At 41.8% G+C, this 23,007-nt stretch overlaps 1 protein-coding gene across 2 annotated transcripts; it reads left to right on the forward strand.

Moving 5' to 3' along the window:
- Nucleotides 1-2,657: 2,657 nt before the first annotated feature.
- Nucleotides 2,658-21,462, forward strand: pnpla3 (patatin-like phospholipase domain containing 3). 2 transcript variants are annotated; one of them, XR_003840432.1, is made up of 10 exons: nt 2,658-2,844; nt 3,540-3,772; nt 3,853-3,918; nt 8,721-8,930; nt 17,965-18,025; nt 18,137-18,313; nt 18,431-18,563; nt 18,647-18,748; nt 19,504-20,729; nt 21,035-21,462. XR_003840432.1 is itself a non-coding variant. In XM_029495188.1 (9 exons), exons 1-9 carry the CDS (start codon nt 2,658-2,660, stop codon nt 19,724-19,726), a joined length of 1,392 nt encoding a protein of 463 aa, XP_029351048.1. In that variant the 3' UTR covers nt 19,727-20,960. The 2 variants fall into 2 exon arrangements, 1 of the variants encoding a protein (XP_029351048.1); XM_029495188.1 differs by lacking the exon at nt 21,035-21,462 and having other exon boundaries at nt 19,504-20,960.
- The last annotated feature ends 1,545 nt before the right edge of the window (nt 21,463-23,007 follow it).

Consider the following 23,007-nt stretch of genomic DNA (forward strand, 5'->3'; position numbering starts at 1 on the left):
CTTGAAGGACTGTCTACTGACCAGAGGGGAACCCCCTGGACCTTCAAGGTATTCAGTGAAGGCCGAAGAAAAAATATTGATAGAATTTTTGGACTAATATATATATAATTTATATAATATATATAATTTATATAATTTCTAGATCACTGTTATAACCTTGGACTAATATTTCTTGGGAAACAATGGGTTAATATAATAGAACGAGAAACGGACCAATCACAATTTTTCTTCCAATGGTATCTGGGTAGGGTATTAAATCAACAATTCCTCCGGCTGGACCTTCTGTGGCTGTCAAGTCAATGTGGGCGTTAAGTGATGGAATTCCTGTTTACAGAGCCGGTTCTTTTGGCAAGGCTCACTAAAAAGAGCCGGCTCTTTCGGCTCACAAGTGGCTCCTCAGATTTTTTGTTGCTTAAATTAATTTATTACCATAAAAAATAAATAATAATGTCAAATGAATTACTAAATGTAAAAAACATACATTATATCAAATGTTCATTATTCATATAGCTTATTATACTCAACATGAAGCAGAGTGCTACAAAAAATAAATACGCATAAATAAGTACAAAAACAAAGACCCTTGTCAATAAGACAAAAGGTCCAATCTCTGATTGTATATTTATTTATGCATCAACTTTTAACTATTTATTTGTGTGGTCTAGGAGTAGAATGACAGTATATTTTATAGAGCTGACTGTGCTGTGGGAGGATTCAGTTGTAGAAGCATACGAAAGTAAAAAGCTCAGGTATGCAGATCTAGGTAAGGATGCTGACCAGCGAGGATGGAAGATTAAGATTTGTCCAGTGGAAGTAGGACCTCCTGCACCCTCAATACTTTCATGTCCCCTACCCGAACCAGGGTCTGTATCTCCATCCCGCTTTTACTGTTGCAGTTGGTGAGAGGTCAGAGTAGTTGACGGCAGTGTTGTTTGAGATAGTTGTCTTGATGTGAGGTGGGAAGTGGAAGCACACATACAATTTTTACACTTTTAAATACATGTGAAAACTAAATATTCATTTGTCAATTTCAGAGACTCACATTATCATTTAATAATGAATCCAACTTCGGTTGAAGGCAGCAGCAACCTGCTGATGAACACAAATGAAAGTCAGTTAGAAATACAGTGTATGCGTGGTTCCCCAGCACCAGATGCTGTCTTGCAGTTGCTATCCTGCAAGTGTGTGCGGTCATGCAAATTACACGTTACATGACTCATGCACACCTGACAGACTCGGCTGTAGATGAAGATGATTTTAAAAAATTATGATCGTAAGGGGCAATAACTGACACCCTGTGACTCAATGGCACCACAATGTTAAGTGACATTGTAACATTTTTGTTCTCATGTTATGTCACCTGTGGTTTGGCTTGTGGTGAAGTCATAATGCCTTGTTATTCTTATATGTTCTGCTTCACACAGGATGATTGTATAGCGTGTATGTATCTGTATACTTTATTTTCATCTTATTTTGTTGGAGATATCTTCTTGCTGTGCACCAGGCAGGATGATGATTACATTGTTTAGTGTCATATTAAAGTTGTCTTGTTATGCTGCTTTTAGTCTATAACTATGAACTCAACCTGTCAGTCTATCTGACTATTCCCTCGTTGTAAATCATCCTGCTTAGCGGTTAAGTTAAATGTTTGATAAATATAAACTACGTGACCTTATGCTACATGCAGCCTTTGCGAAACGTGCTGTTGCTACATGATTGGCTGAAAGAAAACATACCTAATTGGCTGAGTCTGTGAATCAGAAACGTCCATTTGATTGACAGCTTTATCAGCCAATGGTGACGTTAGTTCACCTGCTACGTCAGATCAGTCTCAAAATTCAACGTACAGATTTCATAAATGCACATTCAGTAATTCGTATGCTTCGTGAATTTAGATTACAAGTGCGCCTCAAAATTACATTCGTGAAGTCCGAAATACAACTACGAAACAAAGCATGTGCATTCGTTCAAAGCCCCAAGAGAGTTCATTAATGATGAGACTGTTCTGGATCCCTGCACCCCACAACGCTAAATTTTTACTGGACCACTTCAAAAAACAGTCAATTAAACTAGACGTGCTAAACTCTCTACACTTGTACTACACTGAGATTGGTTTTGTTTCTAAAGCCATATGTGTATTTCTTATGAATATCAACATTTTAGACAAAACACAGGTGAAGTTAAAAATATGCGACCTTAAAGTCTATGTAGGTCCGAGTTTTTGTCATTTTGTCATTTTCTTAAGTCTTAAGACACAATCTGTGGCTTTGGAGTCGGGTGACGAAAGAACACCTTGTGGTTATATAAACTGGTGTGCAACTTTATATTAATGAACATGCTCTGGGCACTGGTTAATCGAATCCCATACACGATGAACAGTTTACAGGTAAATGTAATCTGCATATAAATAAGCACGACAAAAACTACAAACACTACAAAAACTCGACCTACATTCAAGGCAAAGCCGGTCATGTTTGGGTTGTTATTAACCCAACTGTACCTGAACGCATCAGCAGCAGCTGGCCCTCCCTCCACTTCCCACTTTAAAGTCCAACAGTCTATTTCTCCACTAAGCACCAGTGACAGCGGTGATTCCAACCTAACATACCCAGTGTGAAATACTCTTTTTGGGCTTCATAGTCGTGTCATGCCCCACCATGTTCGACATGAACGGCGGCTGGAATCTATCTTTCGCTGGGTGCGGGTTCCTGGGGATTTACCACATCGGAGTCGCCAGCTGTTTGCTGGAGAAAGCGCCCTATCTCGTCAAAGGGGCTAACAAGCTATACGGCGCCTCCGCCGGTGCCCTAACAGCCTCGATGCTCGCCAGCCAGGCGTCAATAAGTAAGACACACCGCTGTGCCACAGGAAAACCGAGCAAGTTGTTGTTGGAGTGGCGTTAGTTGGTTTTAAAGCTGATATCTGTTGTTGCTGTGAGGAGTTTGAATTGGATAACAATTTCAGTAGAGTTGAGTTGAAATGTGTTTTTCTGAGGAAACTGAACTGTGCTTTTCATATAAAATGTTACATCTGAAACACCTATATTTTTAGATGGAGACATAGACTTAAATACAAGCGTGAGAGTCTATTTTTGTAAGTTGGTGTGTGTATATCTAAATTCAACCATGGTTCATAAATTCTATTCAGTAATCTCAACGTGTTGTAAGTCTACATTGCTAAGTGCTGTGGAGAACTTTGGCTTCATTATCAGGGGACTCTAAAACCCAACATAAGGACTTATGTCACTAATACATGTTTACATAAAAAACAGTGGCCTGGAGCTAGTGGCTGATAGGGTGGTAAGATCCCTATGAGAAATGTGAGTCACAGGTCTTCTTTCACTTTCTCTCCCATGAATAAACATTCACATGGGATGACAGTGGGCACGTGTGTGCATATCTTCCTGTGTACTCAAGGGAGGAAGCCAGGTCACTTTTGGCAACTGACTCCTAACTTAAACATTGATCTAGTTTCATGTTGTCACTTGCAAGAACAACATTTAGCTCGATCTTCACCCAATCTTCTTGTTCTTTTTTCAGCTAAATGCTGTGAAGATGTGATTAAGGTGGCAAAAGAGGCCAGAAAAAGGAACCTGGGGCCCCTCCACCCCAGTTTCAACCTGATTAAGGTGATAAAATCAGGCTTGAATCATGACCTGCCCTCTGACGCCCATGTCCTTGCCTCAAAGCAGCTGTGTGTCTCGCTGACAAGAGTGTCTGATGGGAAGAATGTGCTGGTATCAGAGTTCAGCTCCAAAGAAGAGCTCATTCAGGTTGTGGGATAGTTACCTTAGAAATCTGGAGAACCCTAAAGAAGTGACGTTTTCTGGTTAACCCTGTACTCTGTCCATAGGCGCTGATCTGTAGCTGCTTCATCCCCATCTACTGTGGGCTGATTCCTCCATCCTTCAGAGGAGTGGTATGTCTACTGCCCTTATTAAGTCAAGTTAAACATTATTTTGACTTTAGAATAATTATTTTTGTTGTGGATAATAAACTGTATGACCTGAGAAGGGTTGAGCAGAGTGGATGATTGGGAAGGAGGGAAACTGAACTGGTGCCTGCTTGTGCAGAGCAGGGGAAGGTCCGGGGAGAACAAAACAGGGAGTGTGGCAACTGCAGAAAGACAGGGGCTGAAACAGAGCACACAGGACCACAGGAAGAAGAGAAGAGGTTAAGCAAGCAGTGGCAGGGTGAAGAAAGATGACAGAAATGAAAGAGGAAAGAGTCTGTTGCATTCCTACACTGTGACATATACATTGTAAAAAGATCTTCATGGAATGGTGTGAAATAAACTTGGCTATGCAATATTTGACTACATGTCATAGGCTGAGGGATAATATATACGTAATTATCTTGATAGCATGATGCAGCCTTCAGGGGTGTGCAGCCTGTTAGTAAACAAGTCATACATCACAGAAGTCCTTGTGAATATGAATGTGTGAATCAGAGTAGATTATGGTTTGTAATCTTGAGGATAGCTTTTGGGCGCAGTTTTGGAAAACATTCCTTTTAAATTACCAAGCTGGTTGCCTTGATCGCTAATCAAGTTCTAATTACATGATCAATAAACAGGTTACCATTACATGATCAATAATCAGGTTAACATTGTTTGATCACTGATAATGAATTATCTCTATGTTTAGAAGAAGTCCCAGTTTCTGATATCAGTGCTGACTCTACTTGGATTTATCAGCTGAGTTGAACTTTGGTAATGAGCTCATCAGGCCTACTTGTCCTCAGACAAAGCCTTTGAGTCTGAAGACTGGATTCATATTTAGTTATGTAGCAGTTATTAAAATACAAAGACCAAGCCCCATAAAAAAAGATAAAATAGATAAAACGTAAAAATTCCTAAACTAGATTATAAGTGTAATAAAAGGCACACGCATAACTATGAAGTTCCTTAATGCCTGCAGTAACCTTGTAGAGTAGAAAAAAGTTTTTGTTCACCCTGACATTGTGGTTTCAGTCACACAGTTCATCACATTGGAAAAAAAGATCAGCCCAGACAGACATCCTCTTTGTGGACATCTTGGTGCAGTTTAACCTGAATAGGACCTGCTGTCTCAGTGTTGGTGCAAACCATGTATATATTCTTTTTTTTTTTTGATTATGCCTCTCAACACAGTGACCAAGCTTGGGTTCACAGCATTGATAAATACTTTTTATAAATATTACGGTATACCCTACCGTACATATTTCAGTCAGACTGCCATACCAAATATTTGTTACTCTTAGGTTTCTGTAATGAGCAGTTTAATAAAAATGTTATTTATTTCAACTCTTGCATCTTATTGTGACATCTTAACTCAAACAAAGACACCCAGCCTATGGGAAAGAACATTCTATACTAAATGTATCTGATATTGTGTGGGCCATAGTAAAATAATTCATGACATTTTGTTGCGGAAAGAAAAGGATAAAATAATAATAAAAATAATTGCATATTAAATCGCAGTCGCAATAATGGAGGAAAAAAAATCGCAGCAAGATTATTTTCCCAAATCGTTCAGCCCTAGTTGAAGTCCTATGCTGAGGGGTTTACATGAGTGTTTCTGTCTGCAGGCTTTGTAGAATCTGTACATTGTATAGGTAATGCTATCTCAGTTCAGGGTGACTTGCTGACTCTGTCTATGAGTGTGCATTAATTTCAGGCATGGCATAATTTAGAGCCGAGAGCCCCATAGGTGTATGTCAAGAATTGACTTGGAGGAAATTTTAGAAATTTGAGAGTTTTATTTCCTTGAAATAGCACGCTAATTTGGCGCTACTAGAGCAAACTGAGTCATTCATCTTCAACTGCTTTATCCATTTCTGGGTTGCGGGGATGCTGGAGCCAATCCCAGCTCATTCTGGGCGAGGGCGTGGTACACCCTGGACAGGTTGCCAATCCATCACAGGGCCACCACACAGAGACAGACAAAGACGTACAACCAGTCACACTCACACTCAGACCTACAGAGAATTTTGAGTCACCAATTAACATAAACATGCATGTCTTTTGATGGTGGGAGGAAGCCCATGGAGGTACAGGGAGAACATGCACACAGGCCCAGGAACCGAACCCATGACCTTCTTATTGCCCCAAACAGAGTCAGTAAGTGTTCCAACTGGCATGCTTTAAATTCATACATTCTGGTTAGTGTAACAAATATAGAAAACCAATTCTCTAAGAAGAAAAACAACTTTTGATAGAAATGTATTCAATGCAACTTGCCATTTTCTTTAAAACATGTCTTCTGATCACCTTTTTCCTCAGGCTGGACACTACAGTGTCCAGCTGGTTGCATGCTGTACACAGTATAACAGAACAACAGTATATTATTCAGTATAGAAGAAATGTAATAGAAACTGATGCTGAAAAAATTTGTTCTCACTTCTATTGTTAAGTAAAATGTAGTTTTACATTTTTTGTTTTAAGTGTTATTTTAGTTGTAGACTTGTGAGCAAGGTCCTCATACTAATGTCGCAATAGCTAAACTCTTTTTCAGAGTTTGCCAGAAAAGTAATGAACCACAAGAAAAACCACAAAAAAAGAATACACCATCGATGGCTTCTTGATGGTGTATTCTTTTTGTGGATTTTCTCCATGTGCAGCTTGTTTGTTTGTTTGTTTGTTTTTTTTTAATCAACCGAGACACGATGATCGCTAAAAAAACGATCACGACCATAGACTCCATGTTTTTTTTTTGTTGTTTTTATTTTTATTGACAAAATTTACATTGACTGACAGAGTACGAATTGAGTGAGGCTGTTACATACAAAAATAAAATCATGCCACTTGAAAGGGGTCGTGACGAGGGTGAACATTTGGATTGGGCCAAAGTTGGGAGTGGGAGCATGAGAGGCACCAAACCCAGAGAACCACTGCAGCCACACAATTCGCCAGCATCCCCTAGTCAAGTCAGTTTAGAGAGTCAATGAATGCTGCCCATTTTTTGTAAAATAAGTAAATTGGGTTTTTTTTGGGTAGCAGATATATTCTCCAATGATATATTCTGCAGGAAGATTCAACCAGGGGAAGATGGCAAGAGACGGTTTAATTTTCCAGTTAACTAGGATTGCTTTCTTGGCGGCAGCTAGAGCTGTGAGAACAGATGAGGATAGATGGCTTGATAAATGGCTTGGGGCTTTTCTGTGCAGAGTTTGCATGTTCTCCCCATGTCTGTGTGGGTCTCCTCCAGGTATTCCAGTTTCCTCCCATCATCCAAAGACACGTATTTATAGGTTGTGAATTTGAGCGTGAGTCGTTGTTTGTCCTTGTGTGTTGGCCCTGTGATGGACTGGTGACCTGTCCAGGGTGCACCCCGCCCCTCGCCCAATGTGAGCTCCAGCAGCCCTGCAGCCTGGATTTAGGTAAAGAGGTTGAAGATGAATGAATCACAGATAAGGCAAAGGTTAGGAGTTAGTGGGATCCTGCAGTCCAAGATAGAGGAGAGTTTCTGTGTTACCATATACCAGAAGTGCCTCACAGGTGAACAGAGCCAGAGAGCATGGAAACAGGTTTCTGACATGTTCCAAGTGCCTTCTGTGCATATATTGCAGTGATAGAGACCCATTCCATGCATCTTGTATTGGGTTATGTGTGATCTTTGAAGTACTTTGAACTGGATTTTTTTTTGGTAATTTTAAATGCATTTTGGCTAATCTGGGTCCCAAAATTTGAGTCAGCAGACAGAGACAGATGTGTTTCCCATTTTGTTATTGGTCAATGCATTGAATTTTTGTTTGAGAGTAACTTGTTATTGAATATTTTAGAAATATTTTTCTTCTTTAGAGAGCTTTGTGATGTTAATGACAAATTCTGGAGGCTGTGAGGTTTTATGGAGCATTGGAATTTTCTTCTTAATCATCCTTCTTACTTGCAGGTACTGGAGAAAGTTTCCATTTCTTATTTCAAAAGTCTTAAATAAATGTGTTTCAAAAGTAAGTTGTCCTGGAAGAGATGATGGAGGTGGGTGATATCAGTCAGTTGTGAATTCCTGTTCACTACCGTTTTACACCAAGCAGAGAGGGTGGAAGCAATCATATGGTTTTTGAAACAATTATGATGCTTTAGGGTTATGGTAATGAAGGGGAGGTCAGAGATTCTGATGTTGTAACAGTCTACATGTTCAAATTCAATTCAAGAATTGTAATCTGCATTTTGATTTATCTATTTGGTGATATATTGCAGTTGATTTGCCATGTAGTAATTCATGAAATTTTGGTGCATCAAACTCTCCTTTGATTTATTATTTTTAAGGGTAGATTTGAACAGGTTTGAGTAGAATTTTATCATAGCAGAATCGAAATTTTGCAAACGTTTCACTGTAGGTTTGAATGGGATCATGGAGAATAAATATTTGGTTTGTGATAAAATTTTCATTTTAACTGTAGCTGTATGCCCCATAAGGGAGATGGGAAGGTTGCTCGAGCGCCCCCAGGTCACTACAGATTTTCTCCAGAAGTTTTGGTGCACTTGCTCTGATAATGTAGGTAAGATATTTATACCCAAGTATAGAGTGTTGGCTGTGGGGAAGGAAATTTTGTTTTGCAGGATCCCAAGTATTCTCCATTATTGGCAGTTGTATTGATTTGGACCAATTAATCAAGTAGTTAGAGAGGGCTGAGAAATTTGAAATGTAGTGAAATGCATTCCTTAATGTTTGAAAAAGCTCAGGGTAAATATAGTAAATACTGCATCAGTGTAACCCTAACCCTTCTCTATCTCATTAGCGCTACGTGGATGGTGGAATCAGTGACAACCTGCCCCAGTCCGAGCTTAAGAACACCATCACCATCTCTCCATTTTCTGGCGAGAGCGATATTTGTCCCCGTGACAACTCAACTAGTTTTCATGAACTGCGCTTCACCAACACCAGCATTCAAATGAACATTGGCAACATGTATCGTCTCAGCAGGGCCCTGTTTCCACCAGAACCCAAGGTGGGTGAGCATTCACAAGAAAATTACCAAATTATGATTGTGAATTGCGTGTCTTTTTTATCCTTTAATTTTTTGTGGTTGAACTATGCCAGTTTAAAACTAAGAAATTAGTCAAATCAGAATCCTGATCCCCAATTTGTGTATACTCATTTGGCAGTCATGCAAGTTCATTTTAAAGCCACGGCAATCAATCCTTCATACAAACAACAGTTCAAATTACTTGTAATATAATATGAGTAATTTTATTATAATCATTGGCCAATATTTAACCATCAGCTAATTGTCATCCAAATCTGCTGTTCTCCTCAGATCCCAACCCTTACTGTGCAGTGCATTTGTTCTCATGAAAATCCAGAAAATGAAAAGCAGGGAGTTACAGCAGAGGAGATACAGACTAGAGGATTAAGATGATGATGTTAGTGTTGGGATTAGCACGCAATTGTTTGCACCTATAGACACAAGTATCAGAATACATACTTGTGTATTCTGAAAAGAGGATATTTAGGTTTATGTTAGAGGAGCTGATAAAGGAGGATTTTGGCCTGAAGCTGAGGACTGAGCAAACCTTTAATTATGCAGAAGAAGTTTATTAACCCATAAATACAAAAACACCACTGACATCTCCGGTCCAAAAAGAAACTATTTTATACAACTGGTACATGTTGGAACAGAAATCTATTAATGAGGGACTCATTTTATTGGTTACTGTTGCTTGGAAAATGAAGTTGTCTCAGTGGGTTCTGAGAAATTATGATTTGATATGTTGAGAATCTAATAAGGGATGCAATGAAAATATAGCAGATTTCAGGTATGGTTTCAGGAAAGCGGGGGTTGCATTTTCAACGGGGAGCCCCAGACTTTCCTGACCGCATCGACCAGCTTTGACTGGGGGATCCCAAGGCGTTCCCAGGCCAGAGAGGAAATATAATCCCTCCACCTGGTCCTCGGTGTGCCCCAGGGCCTCCTCCCAGCTGGACGTGCCTGGAATATCTCCCAAGGGAGGCATCCTAACCATATGCCCGAACCACCGCAACTGGCTCCTCTCAATGCAAAGCAGCAGCGGGTCTCTTTCCCACCCTGGAGCAGATGGTCCATCAGTTTCCTGCTGAGAACCATGGCCTCTGATTTGGAAGTGCTGATCCTCATCCCAGCCTCTTCACACTTAGCTGCGATCCTGTCCAGTGATGCGATAGCAATACTGTGCATGAAAATCACGAAAAGGATCAGTGACATGGTGAAGCCCTGTTGAGGCCAACCCTCACTTGGAACAAGTCCGACTTAGTGCAGAATACTTGCACACAGTTCTTGCTTTGGGCATACAGAGATTGGATAGCCCTTGAAAGTGACCCCCTCACCCCATACTCCTGCAGCACCCCCCACAGAAGCTCCTGTAGGTCATATGCTTTCTCCAGGTCCACAAAGTACATGTAGACCAGATGGGCGTACTCCCAGGCTCCCTCCAGGATCCTCGCAAAGGTGAAGAGCTGGTTCGTTGTTCCATGTCCAGGACGGACAGACCTACATTGTTCCTCTTCAATCAGAGGTTTGACAATCGGCCTGATCCTCCTTTCCAGCACCTTGGCGTAAACATTTGTTATGCCTCTGTAGTTGGCGCACACCCTATGGTCCCCCTTTCTAAAGAGTGGGACCACCACCCTGGTCTGCCACTACTTTGGCATTGCCCCAAACCCCACGCAATGTTGAAGAGGTGTGTCATCCATGATACCCCTCAACACCCAGAGCCTTTAACATTTCAGGACGGATCTCGTCAATTCCTGGGGCTTTGCCACTGTTGAGTTGTTTGACTACCTCAGCGACTTCCCTCAGGGAACCAATGGCCCCTCTTCATCCTCCGGCTCTGTCTCTGCTCCAGAGGGTGGGTACGTCGGGTTCAGGAGTTCCTCAAAATGTTCCTTCCGCCGCTCTCCTCATTCAAGGTCAGCAACATCCCACCCTTGCTATACATGGTTCAGATGATTCCCTGCTTTCCCTCGTCGGGGGTGCTGGACAGTCTTCCAAAACAGCTTTGGTGCCGACTGAAAGTCCTTCTCCATGTCCTCTCCGAGCCTCTCCCACACCTGCTGCTTTGCTTCAGCGACTGCTGAGGCTGCAGCCTTTCGGGCCCGCTGGTACCATAAAGCTGCCTGTTAGGATTGGTGTAGAAATGTACCCACTAGCAGACAGTGCAGTTTAGAATAGGGGGTAGTGTAATGATTCCTCCAACAGTCCAAAAAACAGGAGCAAAAATCCCAGGCAAAGGTACAAGAACAGGATCCAAACGGTCAAGTCAAAAAGCAGGCTAGGGTCAGACATGAGGCAATCAGGAACTTGGTTATCCAAGGCAACATTACAAAAGAGGATCTGAAAGGTTAGGTGAAAAAACAGGCTAAGGTCATACACAGGGCAATCAAGAACTTGTTATAAATGCAGGAAAGGCTCTGTAACAGACTGGCACGATCTGGCAGAGACTGAGAGGCACACCAGGCTTCAATACCCACAGAATAATCCCTGAAGTGGAATCAGGTGTGCTCACAAAGTGGCAGGAAAATAAAACAAAGACAGGAAGTAGGGGGTGGAGTTAGGAACATGTCAAACAAAAACAAAAGCACACGACAACCACCATAACGTAAACAAAGGCACATGTGACTGAAAAACAGGAACTTAAAGAGCAGAGTCACTAACGCAGCCTCCGGAGTCCCCCAAGATAACATAACCTCGAAGGCCTCCTCCTCCTCCAGATGGCTTCCCTGACCACCGGTGTCCACCACAGTGTCTGAGGGTCCCCTTGAGGCACCCAGGACCTTGAGGCCACAGCTCTCCGCTGCAGCTTTGCCAAAGCAGGATTTGAACATTGACAACTCAAGCTCGATGCCCCCAGCCTCCACAGGGATGTTGCAAAAGCTCTGCTGGAGATCATCGACCTTCAGCCTAGGGTGCTCTGGTACAAAGTACACTCATGAGCCTCCTCATGCTCGAACATGGTGTATGTTATGACCTCACCATTACTAGCACAGAAGTCCAACAACAAGACAATACTCGGGTTCAGATCAGTGAGGCCGTTGCTCCCAGTCACGCCTCTCCAGGTTTCTCCATCATTACCCATGTGTGCATTGAAGTCTCCTAGTAAGAATATGGAGTCCCCTACCAGGGCCCCATGCAGGACCCTGTTCAGGTTCTGCAAGAAGGCTGAATACTTTGAGCTGCTGTTCGGTGCATATGCACAAACCACAGTCAAGCGTTTTCCCCCCTGCCACCCCAAGGCGTAGGGAGGCGACCCTCTTGTCTACTAGGGTAAACTCCAACACAGTGGCACTCAGCTGGGGCTTGTGAGTCCCCACACCCACCTGGCATCATGTCTTGGGCAACTCCAGAGGATGAAAGGGTGCGACCCCTATCAAGGAGGGCTCTGGCAGTTCCACTCTACCTTCCACACCAGCTCTGGCTTCTTCCCCCACAGCGAGGTGACGTCCCACGTCCCCAGGGCCAGTCTGTGCCAGCCGGTTCTGGTCCGCTGGGACCCCCCACTTCCACCCATTTGGCAGCGCACCAGACTCCTTCCAGGGTGCTCACGATGTGCGACCTGGTAGCAGTTGTGGCATTGTTTATGATTTGTTTGTCTTTTTAACACTTTTTTATCATCTCAGAGCTTGTGTGGATGAACTATGAGCTGCATCTACACAGGTGTCCTTGTGGTGCTTTGAACTCTTTTATTTCAATTTGCCTGGGGATTAGAAATTGACAGCGGCGGGGCTGGCTTCAGGATCACCTACAGCAGGGAGGTGCTGCTCAACCTGCAATCACTGACAGCAGATAACGCCATTCCACCCATTCCTCACTCGCTATGGTGTGATATCGGGGAAGCAACAGGTGGGATATTGTCCAAAAACTCTGGAAGAAGAGAGGAGATGTCTAACACAGACAGAGGAAATATGGGATGGATAACCAACGCCGACTTCCTCCTCTCCCGACTATCCATCCAGAATAAAATGGACAAACTGGAGGCTTGCGTCAGGTATAAGAGTTATTTTTGGGGTATATGTATATGTCTCCTAGGTCCTTCCCCATACTTCCCTTTGGAGCATCTCACCACAGCAGTGTCCTGCTGATGCCCATCTACAAGCCCATTCATAAGAAGCAAGTGCACGCACTAAAAACAGTAAGATGCTGGACAGAGAACAGCATTGCCAGTTTACAAGCATGCTTCAATATGACAGATTGGGATGTCTTTTATAGGTCATGTGTGGGCTTTAACGAGCTGACATGTACTGTTTCTTCTTGAATATCCCCTGTAAGGAAGTTACAATTTTTTCCATCAATAAACTGTGGGTCACCAAGGAACTTAAAAATGTCATAAATAAGAAGAAATGTATCTTTTTATACAGGGAACATTCAGGAAAGGAAAGATATTAATAGAACAGTAAGGAGCAAGATAAGGAAAGCTAAAAGAGCTTATAGGGACAAGATGGAGCACAAATACACCAGTGGAGACCTTCTGGCAGCTTGGAAGGGAATTAAGTCAATGTCCTCCATCTCTCTGTGTTGTAGTGACAGGAATCCTATTAAAATTGAGGGAATAAACATGACTGACTTTCTGAATGCTTTTCATAGTTTTCACTCGTCTTTTGAAACGCATGACTTCTCTGATAGGATCTCCCTCCTCAGACAGTCTCTTACCTCTGATTCTAAAATCATCATTGAGCAGGATCATGTTACAGAACCTTTAAAATGGGTCAATATAAACAGAGCCCTTGGTCCAGACCTTATTCGTGGGTATACGCTTAGATTTTGTGCTGTCCAACTCTGCAGTGTCCTCCAGCATGTGTTTCAAATGCCACTAGATTGTAACCAAATCCCTAACATATGGAAATCCTCTACTGTGATTCCCATCACGAAAACATCTAATCCTAAATTAAATGATTTCAAACCAGTGGCATTAACGTCATTAATAATGAAAATCCTGGAGAAAATCGTTAAAGGCCTGGTCATGTCTTATATAGAGGGACTTGATCCTCTACAATTTGCCTATCAGGCAGGGAGAGGTGTTGAAGATGCAAAACTTTTTATACTTAATCACCTCTTCACACACTCAGAGAAGCCACAGGCCCATGCCAGGTTTCTATTCGCTGATTTCTCCTCAGCATTTAATACAATGCAGCCACATCTCTTGATAGAGAGGCAATTAAATCTAAATTTCAATTTCAATCTAATTTTCAATTGTCTCACCAGCTTGTGTCATGGATTTTAGATTACTTAATCGGCCAAGAGCAAAGAGTCGCTGTTAATGGCTGTCTCTCTGACTCTGTGACCATCTCTATGGGATCGCCCAAAGGCTGCGTCCTTTCACCCTTACTTTTTATCATGTATACTGATGAATGCAGGAGCAGGCAGCAGGACAGCTATCTGATTAAATTCTCAGATGATACTGCACTGTTGTCCCTTCTCTTTATTTCAGAATCAAGCCACGAGAGTGCCCTAACTGATTTTATTTCCTAGTGACTTAAACTTTTTGGATTTAAATGCATCCAAAACCAAATAATTTATTTTTGTTTTTAGATGTAAGAAGGAAATTCCTACTGAATGTATCATACACAGTGAAGAGGTTTAAATTGTTTCATCCTACAAATACTTGTATACTTGTAAATACTTTTTTTTTGACGATCCATCTCAAATTTGATGTAAACACGGATTTTATTAGGAAGCGAGGACTTCTCAGGAAACTACATTCTTTTTCTGTCAGGCCTGTTATCCTGACCTTTTTACATTTATTTTTACACTTATTGAGAGCCTTTTGTGTTTTTATTTTATTTTCTGGATTAATTGTCTCTCAGTCACAGACAGAAACAGCCTGACCAGTATTCTTAAGTCCTGCTCTAAAATAATCAGAGTGAAACTAAGAGACATGCGTTCCTTTTGCAACCAGTAAATCCTCTGAAAAGCAGAGTGCATTTTAGTCTCCCCGAGTCATGCTCTTGCAGGTGAATTTTCTATGTTACCTTCAGATTGCCGTTACGCCTTACCTACATGTAAAACAAATCGCTTCTCCAAATCATTCATCCCCCTGCACTCAGACTTTTAAACTCTTCATAGTTTTTATTCTTATTTTATTTTCCAATGTATTATTTATTGACTATTTATTGTGTGCCATGTTGGCTGTGTTGTACCACGACAACCTGCTGCTCAAAACCAATTGCCCCTTGTGGGATTAATAAAGTTGTTTGAAATTTGAACTGGAATAGCCTACCCCATTGTGGGGGGGGGGGCATTGGCCATGTGGCTTCATCGGGCTTGGCCCAGTTGGGCCCAGTTGCAGACCCAACCACCAGATGCTCGTGTAGAGGCTCCCGAGCTAGGCCTGGCAACAGACGGTGGCCCCAGGCTTCCTCTGGGCAGGGTCTTCTTGTTCCCTCTTTTCTTTTCCTGTTGAATAACGACCCCTAGAATCCTGTAAATATTAGGCTGAAGATGTCTATAGAAGCTTAATTAATCACCAGCTGTTTTCTCTTTATCCCATTTCCTGTCTTTCCCTGTTGCACACATAATTGTTGGATAAGTTTTAAGAGGAGGTGAGCTTTGACCTAGTAGAATTGTTTCCCATGTTGTTACACAGTTCCCCTCACGTTTGCGTGAATGGTTTGCCGTCTAGACTCTGCTATTTTGCAACAGAGCTCACAGATCTCTGACACGGCCAAGTGTGTTCTTACCACATTCCTTGATGGAAGAATTGCCCCTCAGACCTGCCCATACAGGCATGGACTCACTATAAAAAAGCCTATGAGTCAGATACCTTATTGACAGAAAGAGAACTTGAATATTAAACAGCAGAGTATATTTTGACCCAGGACTGGTGTGGTCTGACCTTTCCAGCCTGGGGATTGGCTGTAAACAGCTCAATGTCATACAGTAGCAGCTGATATATTTACTATTAAATATAATCAACTGACCATTATGACATGATTGTGTCATATGTGATAGAAAATATAATTAGATCAGTTTAAATAAAAATATATTGATATAAAGGCTGGTCTGTTTTTCTCGGCTTGGTGCTTTGCCAGTAAACAGAAGCAGAAGTTTTTACACCTTTACCACTATGTCACATATAATGAAAAAATTAAAACCCAGAGCCTTCAGCATTTCAGGAAGTATTTCATTAACCTTTTAGGCTTTGCCACTGTAGAGTTGTTTTAACTACCTCAGTGACTTCACCCAGGGGAATTGACAATGATCCCCATTCATCTTCCAACTGTGTCTTTATTGCAGAGGGTGGATTAGTGGAGTAGGAGAAATTCGTCAAAGCAGTCTTTCCACCATCCGATTTCCTCTTAAGTTGAAGTCAGCAGTGTTTCAACCTTGCGGTACACAGCTTGGAAGGCTTTTGCATGGGCGTAACCACACATTCTTTGGAGGGGATGCACTGCCCCCCATATTGGTAAAATACAAATCTGGCCCCCCCAATAATATACATTAATATGTGACTTATTAGCCCTGATTGCCAACGGATTGGAGCCATCTCCTTCGATTTATTTTTCTTTTCTTTTTTTTTTTTGTTAAGAAAAAAATCAATCCGTGTGACTCTGCCAACCCCCCTCCCAATTGCACACTTGGTTGCACCCATGCCAACGTTCTTTGATGCACCGCTCTGACCTGCTCCAACTGTCACAGCCAAGCTGCAGGGAAGTCTGTCAGAAATGAAGGGAGTAACGTTAGCTAAAATGCGGAAAAAGCAGGACTAGCAGGTGGACATCACAGCATTTTTTTCAGAGTAAGCAACTAAATACCTAAATAGTAGTTGCCAATGTGAGCAATAATAATAATTAAAAAAAAGAATGCACAGATGAGAAATGTTAATCATTTATTTGTTGTGCTTTTAAATTGAGAAAAGTTAATAAGTTGTTTGTTGTGCTGAACTCAGTCTTCTCGTTTGTTTTTGTGTTTTGTAGCCTGACTTGAACATCTGCCATTTTACTGTTTTCCTCAGAGGATCACAATGAAAAAGACTGACTAATGGCAGTCTTCATGCACTCTATCGTTGTGAAAGTAATACATTTGTTTACATTCAGTTAAAATCAAGATTTTACTTTTAATTTATTGTACAAATCTGTGATTTCATTCATTTCAAACTTTTCATTGTATTGGATCAATTTAAGTCTACAGCACATTCTTGTGATTCCAATCACAATATAATTTTTATATATAAACATATTAGAAAAAACATTCAAAAGTGTAGAGCGAAATTCAGGTGCAGATACAAAAATGGGAAAAGGGAAATTAAGTTCCTTAAGGTACCTTAGGTTTACAGGTCACAGATGACAAAGCACAAGCAGAAAACACTTCTAAAACTAGCCTTATCATTATCTATGATGAACATTATAATTCTGTGTTTTCAGCATTTCATTTTTCAGTCTTAGACATAATCAAAGAATGAACTGAATACAATAGCCAAACCCAGTCAGTTCCTAACTCCAAATTGCTGCATGATATAAGCTGAATTAATACCTAAATCGACAGTCCTAAAGGGTACCAAATCTGGTCATGTCACAAAGGAGGCAGCAGGCTATCATGGTAGACATGAGCTTTGACAGTGGATTTGGACATATCCACTTCTTGGTGACCTAGCTTTGTAGTTGTATTTACATACAAATGTTTCCTGAGCGGTATTGTCTTGGTTACAGAACAGTGTGACATAATTTTTTTTCTTGTTTCAGACAGAATCAAAATACAGCTGTTTGTCCATAGATAACCTGGGATGTAGGGGGATATATGGGAAAGTCTTGTTGCCCGTGATGGCCTCCATTGGTGAGGAGAAGAAGGGGAGTGTGCGTGCGATGAGGCAGGAAGACAGGGTCTGTTGTCTGGTGCAAGGCATCTGTCTGCTACACATCATATAATATCGTATAGCAATAAATGAACAATGGAAAAAATAATGCTCTCAAATATTGACTTTTTTTTTTTTTTTTACAGGAAGTTGACCTAATAATCATCACACAGATCATTCACGTTGTGGTTTGCTAAAATGGGTTGAATTTTCCCTCCACAGGTACTGGCTGAGATGTGTCAGAGTGGTTACAAGGATGCTCTACGCTTCCTTGAAGAGAACAGTGAGTACTATACAACTGCGTTACCACAGTGACTCTAAAGGACCAAATTACAATGTATCCCTATAGGTATCCAGATTAACCTTTGAACACCGATATGGTCTGTGTTGCAAGACCTGCTGATGCTGGAGCATCCGACCACCCCCTTCACCCTGCCAGAGAGCACCCCCAGCTGCTGCTGTAAGCACACCGAAACAACCAAGGAGTGGGTGCTTCGGAGGCTCCGTTTGCTGCATAAAGAGCACTGGTGGCTGGACGAGCAGATTGCTCTGCCTACAGCAATAAAGAAAGGTGCAATGACATCTCAGTCGCTTTTAGTAAGCAAGATGTGTTTGGGGTCAGGTCCTGGCTTTTTAAACTGCTGTGTCACCATCCTTTGTCTGACTGGTCATGTTGTGTGTTTGTCAGTATTCTGTGAGGCCTGCCAGGATAAACCTGGCCTGTATGCCAGTGTTTCTGAGATGATGCCAGTGAGAGTGGCTTCCTACATGCTGATGCCATACACACTTCCTCTTCAGTCAGCATACTCAGTGGCCCAGAGGTAACATTTATGTTCACATCAGTGACAACCAAAAATCTACATGTGAGTAAGACATATTGACTCCTGCTCTGCCAAATCTACAGATTTGTAGAGTGGATCCCAGAGGTACCAGCTGATGTCCGTTGGCTGTTTGAGGTGGCTGGTGATGTGTACCGACAGGCCTGGAAAGGACAAGCGACCAATAGGTGATTCCACACCAAAAACAGCAACTAAATGAGCTAACTTTAGTTTATTTAAAAGGGTTCACCTCTTTTTGTTTTATGTTATGTTGATGCAATGGTCTATGCTTATACTCACAACATAGGTGGTTCTGGGTTTAAATCCCAGGCTTTCTGTTTCTGTGTGTGTGTCCACAGCACAAAGACATGAACATTGTGGTTAACTGGTGATTCTTGTCTCTTTTCACTGTCCAGGCCAAGAAAGACAACGCAAAGGATTTTTTTTCCTACATATTGCAAGATACACTCTCTATCAAGACTAGACATTGGTTTTGGGGAGGTTAGGTTGTCAACAAGGTTTATTTTAGTGGTTAGGTTATGTGGAAAGTTTGAGAAACACAGGGCTAGAACTGCACTGATCAGCCATGACATTATGAACATTAGTGTAGGTTTTTGCTGCCAAAACAGTCCTTACCTGCCAAGGTGTCAAGTGAGACTTTTGCAGCATCTATTTCAGGACTGAATTTTCACCTCCTGTCTAATATAGCCGACTCACTGCCTGGTGCCATGGTAACCAGATAATCAGTCCTATTCACTTAACTTCTCATTGGTCATAGTGTTATGGCTGATTGTTGTGTAAAGACAGCAGAAGAATCTGGTATTTTGTCACACTGTGACATGTGATCTGTGTAACCTTTGATTGTCTTATTTTACTAACAAAGTTAAAGACTCTGGTTCTAGATGGTTTCGGCACACTCTCACAAATATGTTTGACTTTGCAGTGTTCCCTGCCTGAGGAAATGCCTGAGCGTTCCACCTCTATCAACTGATAATGACAAACCCATCCAACGAGACAACCTGCCTGCTCTATCCTCCCTCGAACTCCATGGCAACTACCTGGAGACTCACAAGTCAACCTCCTCTTCATCCCACCACCCCAACAGTCCTTGTACAGTCCCCTCTTCTCCAAAACAAGTGTGCTTCTTTGTGGGCTCACAGGATTAGTGTCACAGCCCAGCACAGACGTAAACAGCTCAGGACCTTCCTCATGCTATTTATTTGGAATGACAAATCCAGAAAAGTCCAGACACACTGACTCTGAACACCTCAGGCAGGTCAGGGTGCATTGGTGCATTGGTGCTCTGGAGTAGCGCAAGACAACCCATTCAGGGCCATGGATTGTTAGGACTGGATAGTTGATGTTGTGTAATGAGGCACAAAAACATGTTCCAGTGCAGTTAATTGAGTTCAGATCTCTCAGTCTCAGTTTCTGTACATTTAAACTAGTTCCTTTTTTCCATGCTTTGCTATGATACAATGCAATGGAGTGTGTTGGAGGTGCCCAGGCCACAGACGACTATCAGGTCTAATAGCAGCCTCTGGTCAGCTATTACTCTTCTGTCTTCTGATTTTATGCACAAACCAATAAATGCCAAAGGCATATTATTACGCCCTGTCCATATCAGACTGGTATAGACCCACAGTACTGTTCCATAAGATAGGGTTAGGGTTAGGGATACAATACCATGTCATTGTTCCATAGCCATCAGGGATTATTTCCATCATTCCATGCTCAGGTTCACTTTTCCATGCAATGAATTAACCTAACAAAGTTAGTTGAACCTGTCAGATGTTTGCTGATGAATGATTCACTGAAGCTGCACTCACACTCAATGCAGCCATCTTCATAGATGAACAACAGATCCCACAGAGGGATTCCTGAAGTCAGCCTGATAGTGTTTACATAACACACAATGTGTAGCCTCTTCATTATTGATGAAGTGTGATCTGGTTTGAAGTTGCAGGTGTTGTAGTGTGACTCTGCAAACAAAGCTTCATGTTTATTTTCACCATGTAACAATTATTTTAAGATATGAACTGAACTTATTTATTTTTCAAAATTGTCTGTGTGATCACTTTATTCTCTGTTGTCCCTCTGCTCCTGTATTTAGACACAGAAACCCTACTGGGGGGTCCAACTGGCCTATGAACGGGGAATGGTCTAACTGTATGTCACAATAAAAGACTCAAATTTAATAACATTTTAATGAGTACTTGTTTAAAAATATCTTTTAGCTTGATGAGCAATTCGGATGTAAATGTTTGGGTCCTGTATGGACCAGGTGTTGATTCTATAATACCAATTATTCTTTCTTATTGGGTTCTCGCTTAGAAGTGAGTTCCGGTGTATTAGAAACTGGAAGAGCCCTGATGTGTAGGAGCATTATATAATAAAAAAAAAAATGTTGTTTGTTGCTTTTGGTTTTCTCAAATAATTTCTTTTTTTCTTTTTTTTCTTTTTTGACTGTACAGACTGCCGTTAAATACACTTGGACATCATTACTGACTGGTGATGATTTTACAGAAATAACCTGGATCACTTGATGGTAAAAGAATTCACCAATCTCCTACGGAGTCTCCCACAACAGAGTCATGGGAGAGGAACTTCCTGAACTAAAAGGAACACAGGTTTTCATCCAATCTCTTGGCAACCTAGTTGTGTTCAGGGATAAATCACCAAGACACAGTGCCTCCTTGCTTTGCACAGAGGCCTAGAGGTTGCATCTCTGGATGTTAACCGTTATCTAGAGAGGGAGATGTCTCTGTCCACAGAGACACAGTCCTGCAAGCCAGGTCAAAGTTAAAAATGTCCTTGTCCCTCACATAAAACAAGTCAGGAGGGCAGCTTTCTTCCACCTGAGAAAATCAGAAACATCCTCTCTCAGGATGATGCAGAGAAACTAGTCCATGCATTCATAACTTCTAGGCTGGACTACTGTAACTCATTACTATCTGGATGTCCAAACAAATCTCTAAAAGGCCTTCAGTTAATTCAGAACGCTGCTACACGAATATTAACAGGAGCTAGGAAAAGAGATCACATCTCTCCTGTGTTAGCTGATCTTCATTGGCTGCTGGGAAAATACAGAGTAGAATTTAAAATCCTTCTGTTAACATATAAAGCTCTTAATGGCCAAGCTCCATCATATCTCAGAGAGCTCATAGTTCCTTAGTGTCCTAGTAGGCCACTCCGCTCTCTAGATGGAGGTTTACTTGTGGCTCCGAGAGCCTCCAAGAATAAATCAGGAGGCAGATCTTTCAGTTATCAGGCACCTCTTCTATGGAACCAACTTCCACCGGGACGCCTCCCAAGGGAGATGTTCCTGGCATGTCCAGCTGAGAGGAGGTCAGGGGCAGGCTGAGGACCAGGTGGGGAGACTATATCTCCACGCTGGCCTGGGAGCGCCTTGGGATCCCCCAGTCAGAGCGATGTGGCCGGAAAAGGAAGTTTGGGGTCGTCTGCTGGAGCTGCTACCTTTGCGACCCAACCCCGGTTAAGCAGATGATGATGATGAAGCTTAAAACTCAGTTTTAAGTGGGAGGAAACCCACGCAGGCACGGGATGAACATTCAAACTCCGCACAGAAAGGCCCAAGGCTGGGAACCAAACCCACAACTTTCTTGTTTTGGGGATACAGTGTTATCCACTATGCTGCCATGCTGCCTCTAAAAAGCATTCCAATCAAAGACAAATCCAGGTTACATTTCATAGTCCATAAAATCATGTTAAGTTCTTGACACGGTACATACACTCCTGTATTTTTATTTTTTTTTCGTGGTCTAACTGTCAGGCTGCCTTGTGCTTATTTTTTACCTTCTAAAACATTGTATTCTTTTCTCGAGTCACTGACATCAATAGATCTTTAGACCATGACCTCCTCAATTTCTGTGTCCAGACTATCCTGTTTGAAAGGTAGCACGTTACTGTGTGTCACCGATGAAAAGTTACCTTGACATTAGATCTACTTATATTAAATGTATGGGCGTATGTGAGACCCAGCTGTAGTATATAGCACAGGTGGTGCAAGTAGGATGGAAACCTCAACCAGCCTCAAAAATAGAGAGAGGCAGAAAATTCTGAGGCAGCTCTATAGTAAGGAAGGTAAGACTTGTAAAATAAGATCAGCAATGAGGAAAATGCTGAAAGAATGCTTTCCTTTCTCAAGGCTAATGAAGAACACTTCAGTAACTTGCCTGTTGCATCAGGAGACAATTGTGCAACACCATTCTGAATGACCGCCCTATTCAGCAGGAAGCTACCTCACTGATGTAGACAGATATTCCCAGAGATGTTCACAGTTCACTCTTCTGTCTGGCCATTTTACAACTTAATCTCAATAAACACTATGCAATCTTACACATTTGCATGGCCACCTGCAAAGGTCTGCACTTGACCTGAACCCAGTCATAAACTTAGGTCTACAATAAATCTGCACCTTAATCAT

This window comes from Echeneis naucrates, chromosome 23 (assembly GCF_900963305.1).
Source record: "Echeneis naucrates chromosome 23, fEcheNa1.1, whole genome shotgun sequence".
NCBI lineage: Eukaryota > Metazoa > Chordata > Actinopteri > Carangiformes > Echeneidae > Echeneis > Echeneis naucrates.

Coding starts and splice junctions, on each gene's coding strand:
- pnpla3 (XM_029495188.1), top strand. CDS start 2,658: ATGTTCGACATGAACGGCGGCTGGAATCTATCTTTCGCTGGGTGCGGG. Junction 8,931..17,964: donor TGTTTCCACCAGAACCCAAG/GTGGGTGAGCAT, acceptor TTCCCTCCACAG/GTACTGGCTGAGATGTGTCA. Junction 18,564..18,646: donor GCATACTCAGTGGCCCAGAG/GTAACATTTATG, acceptor CCAAATCTACAG/ATTTGTAGAGTGGATCCCAG.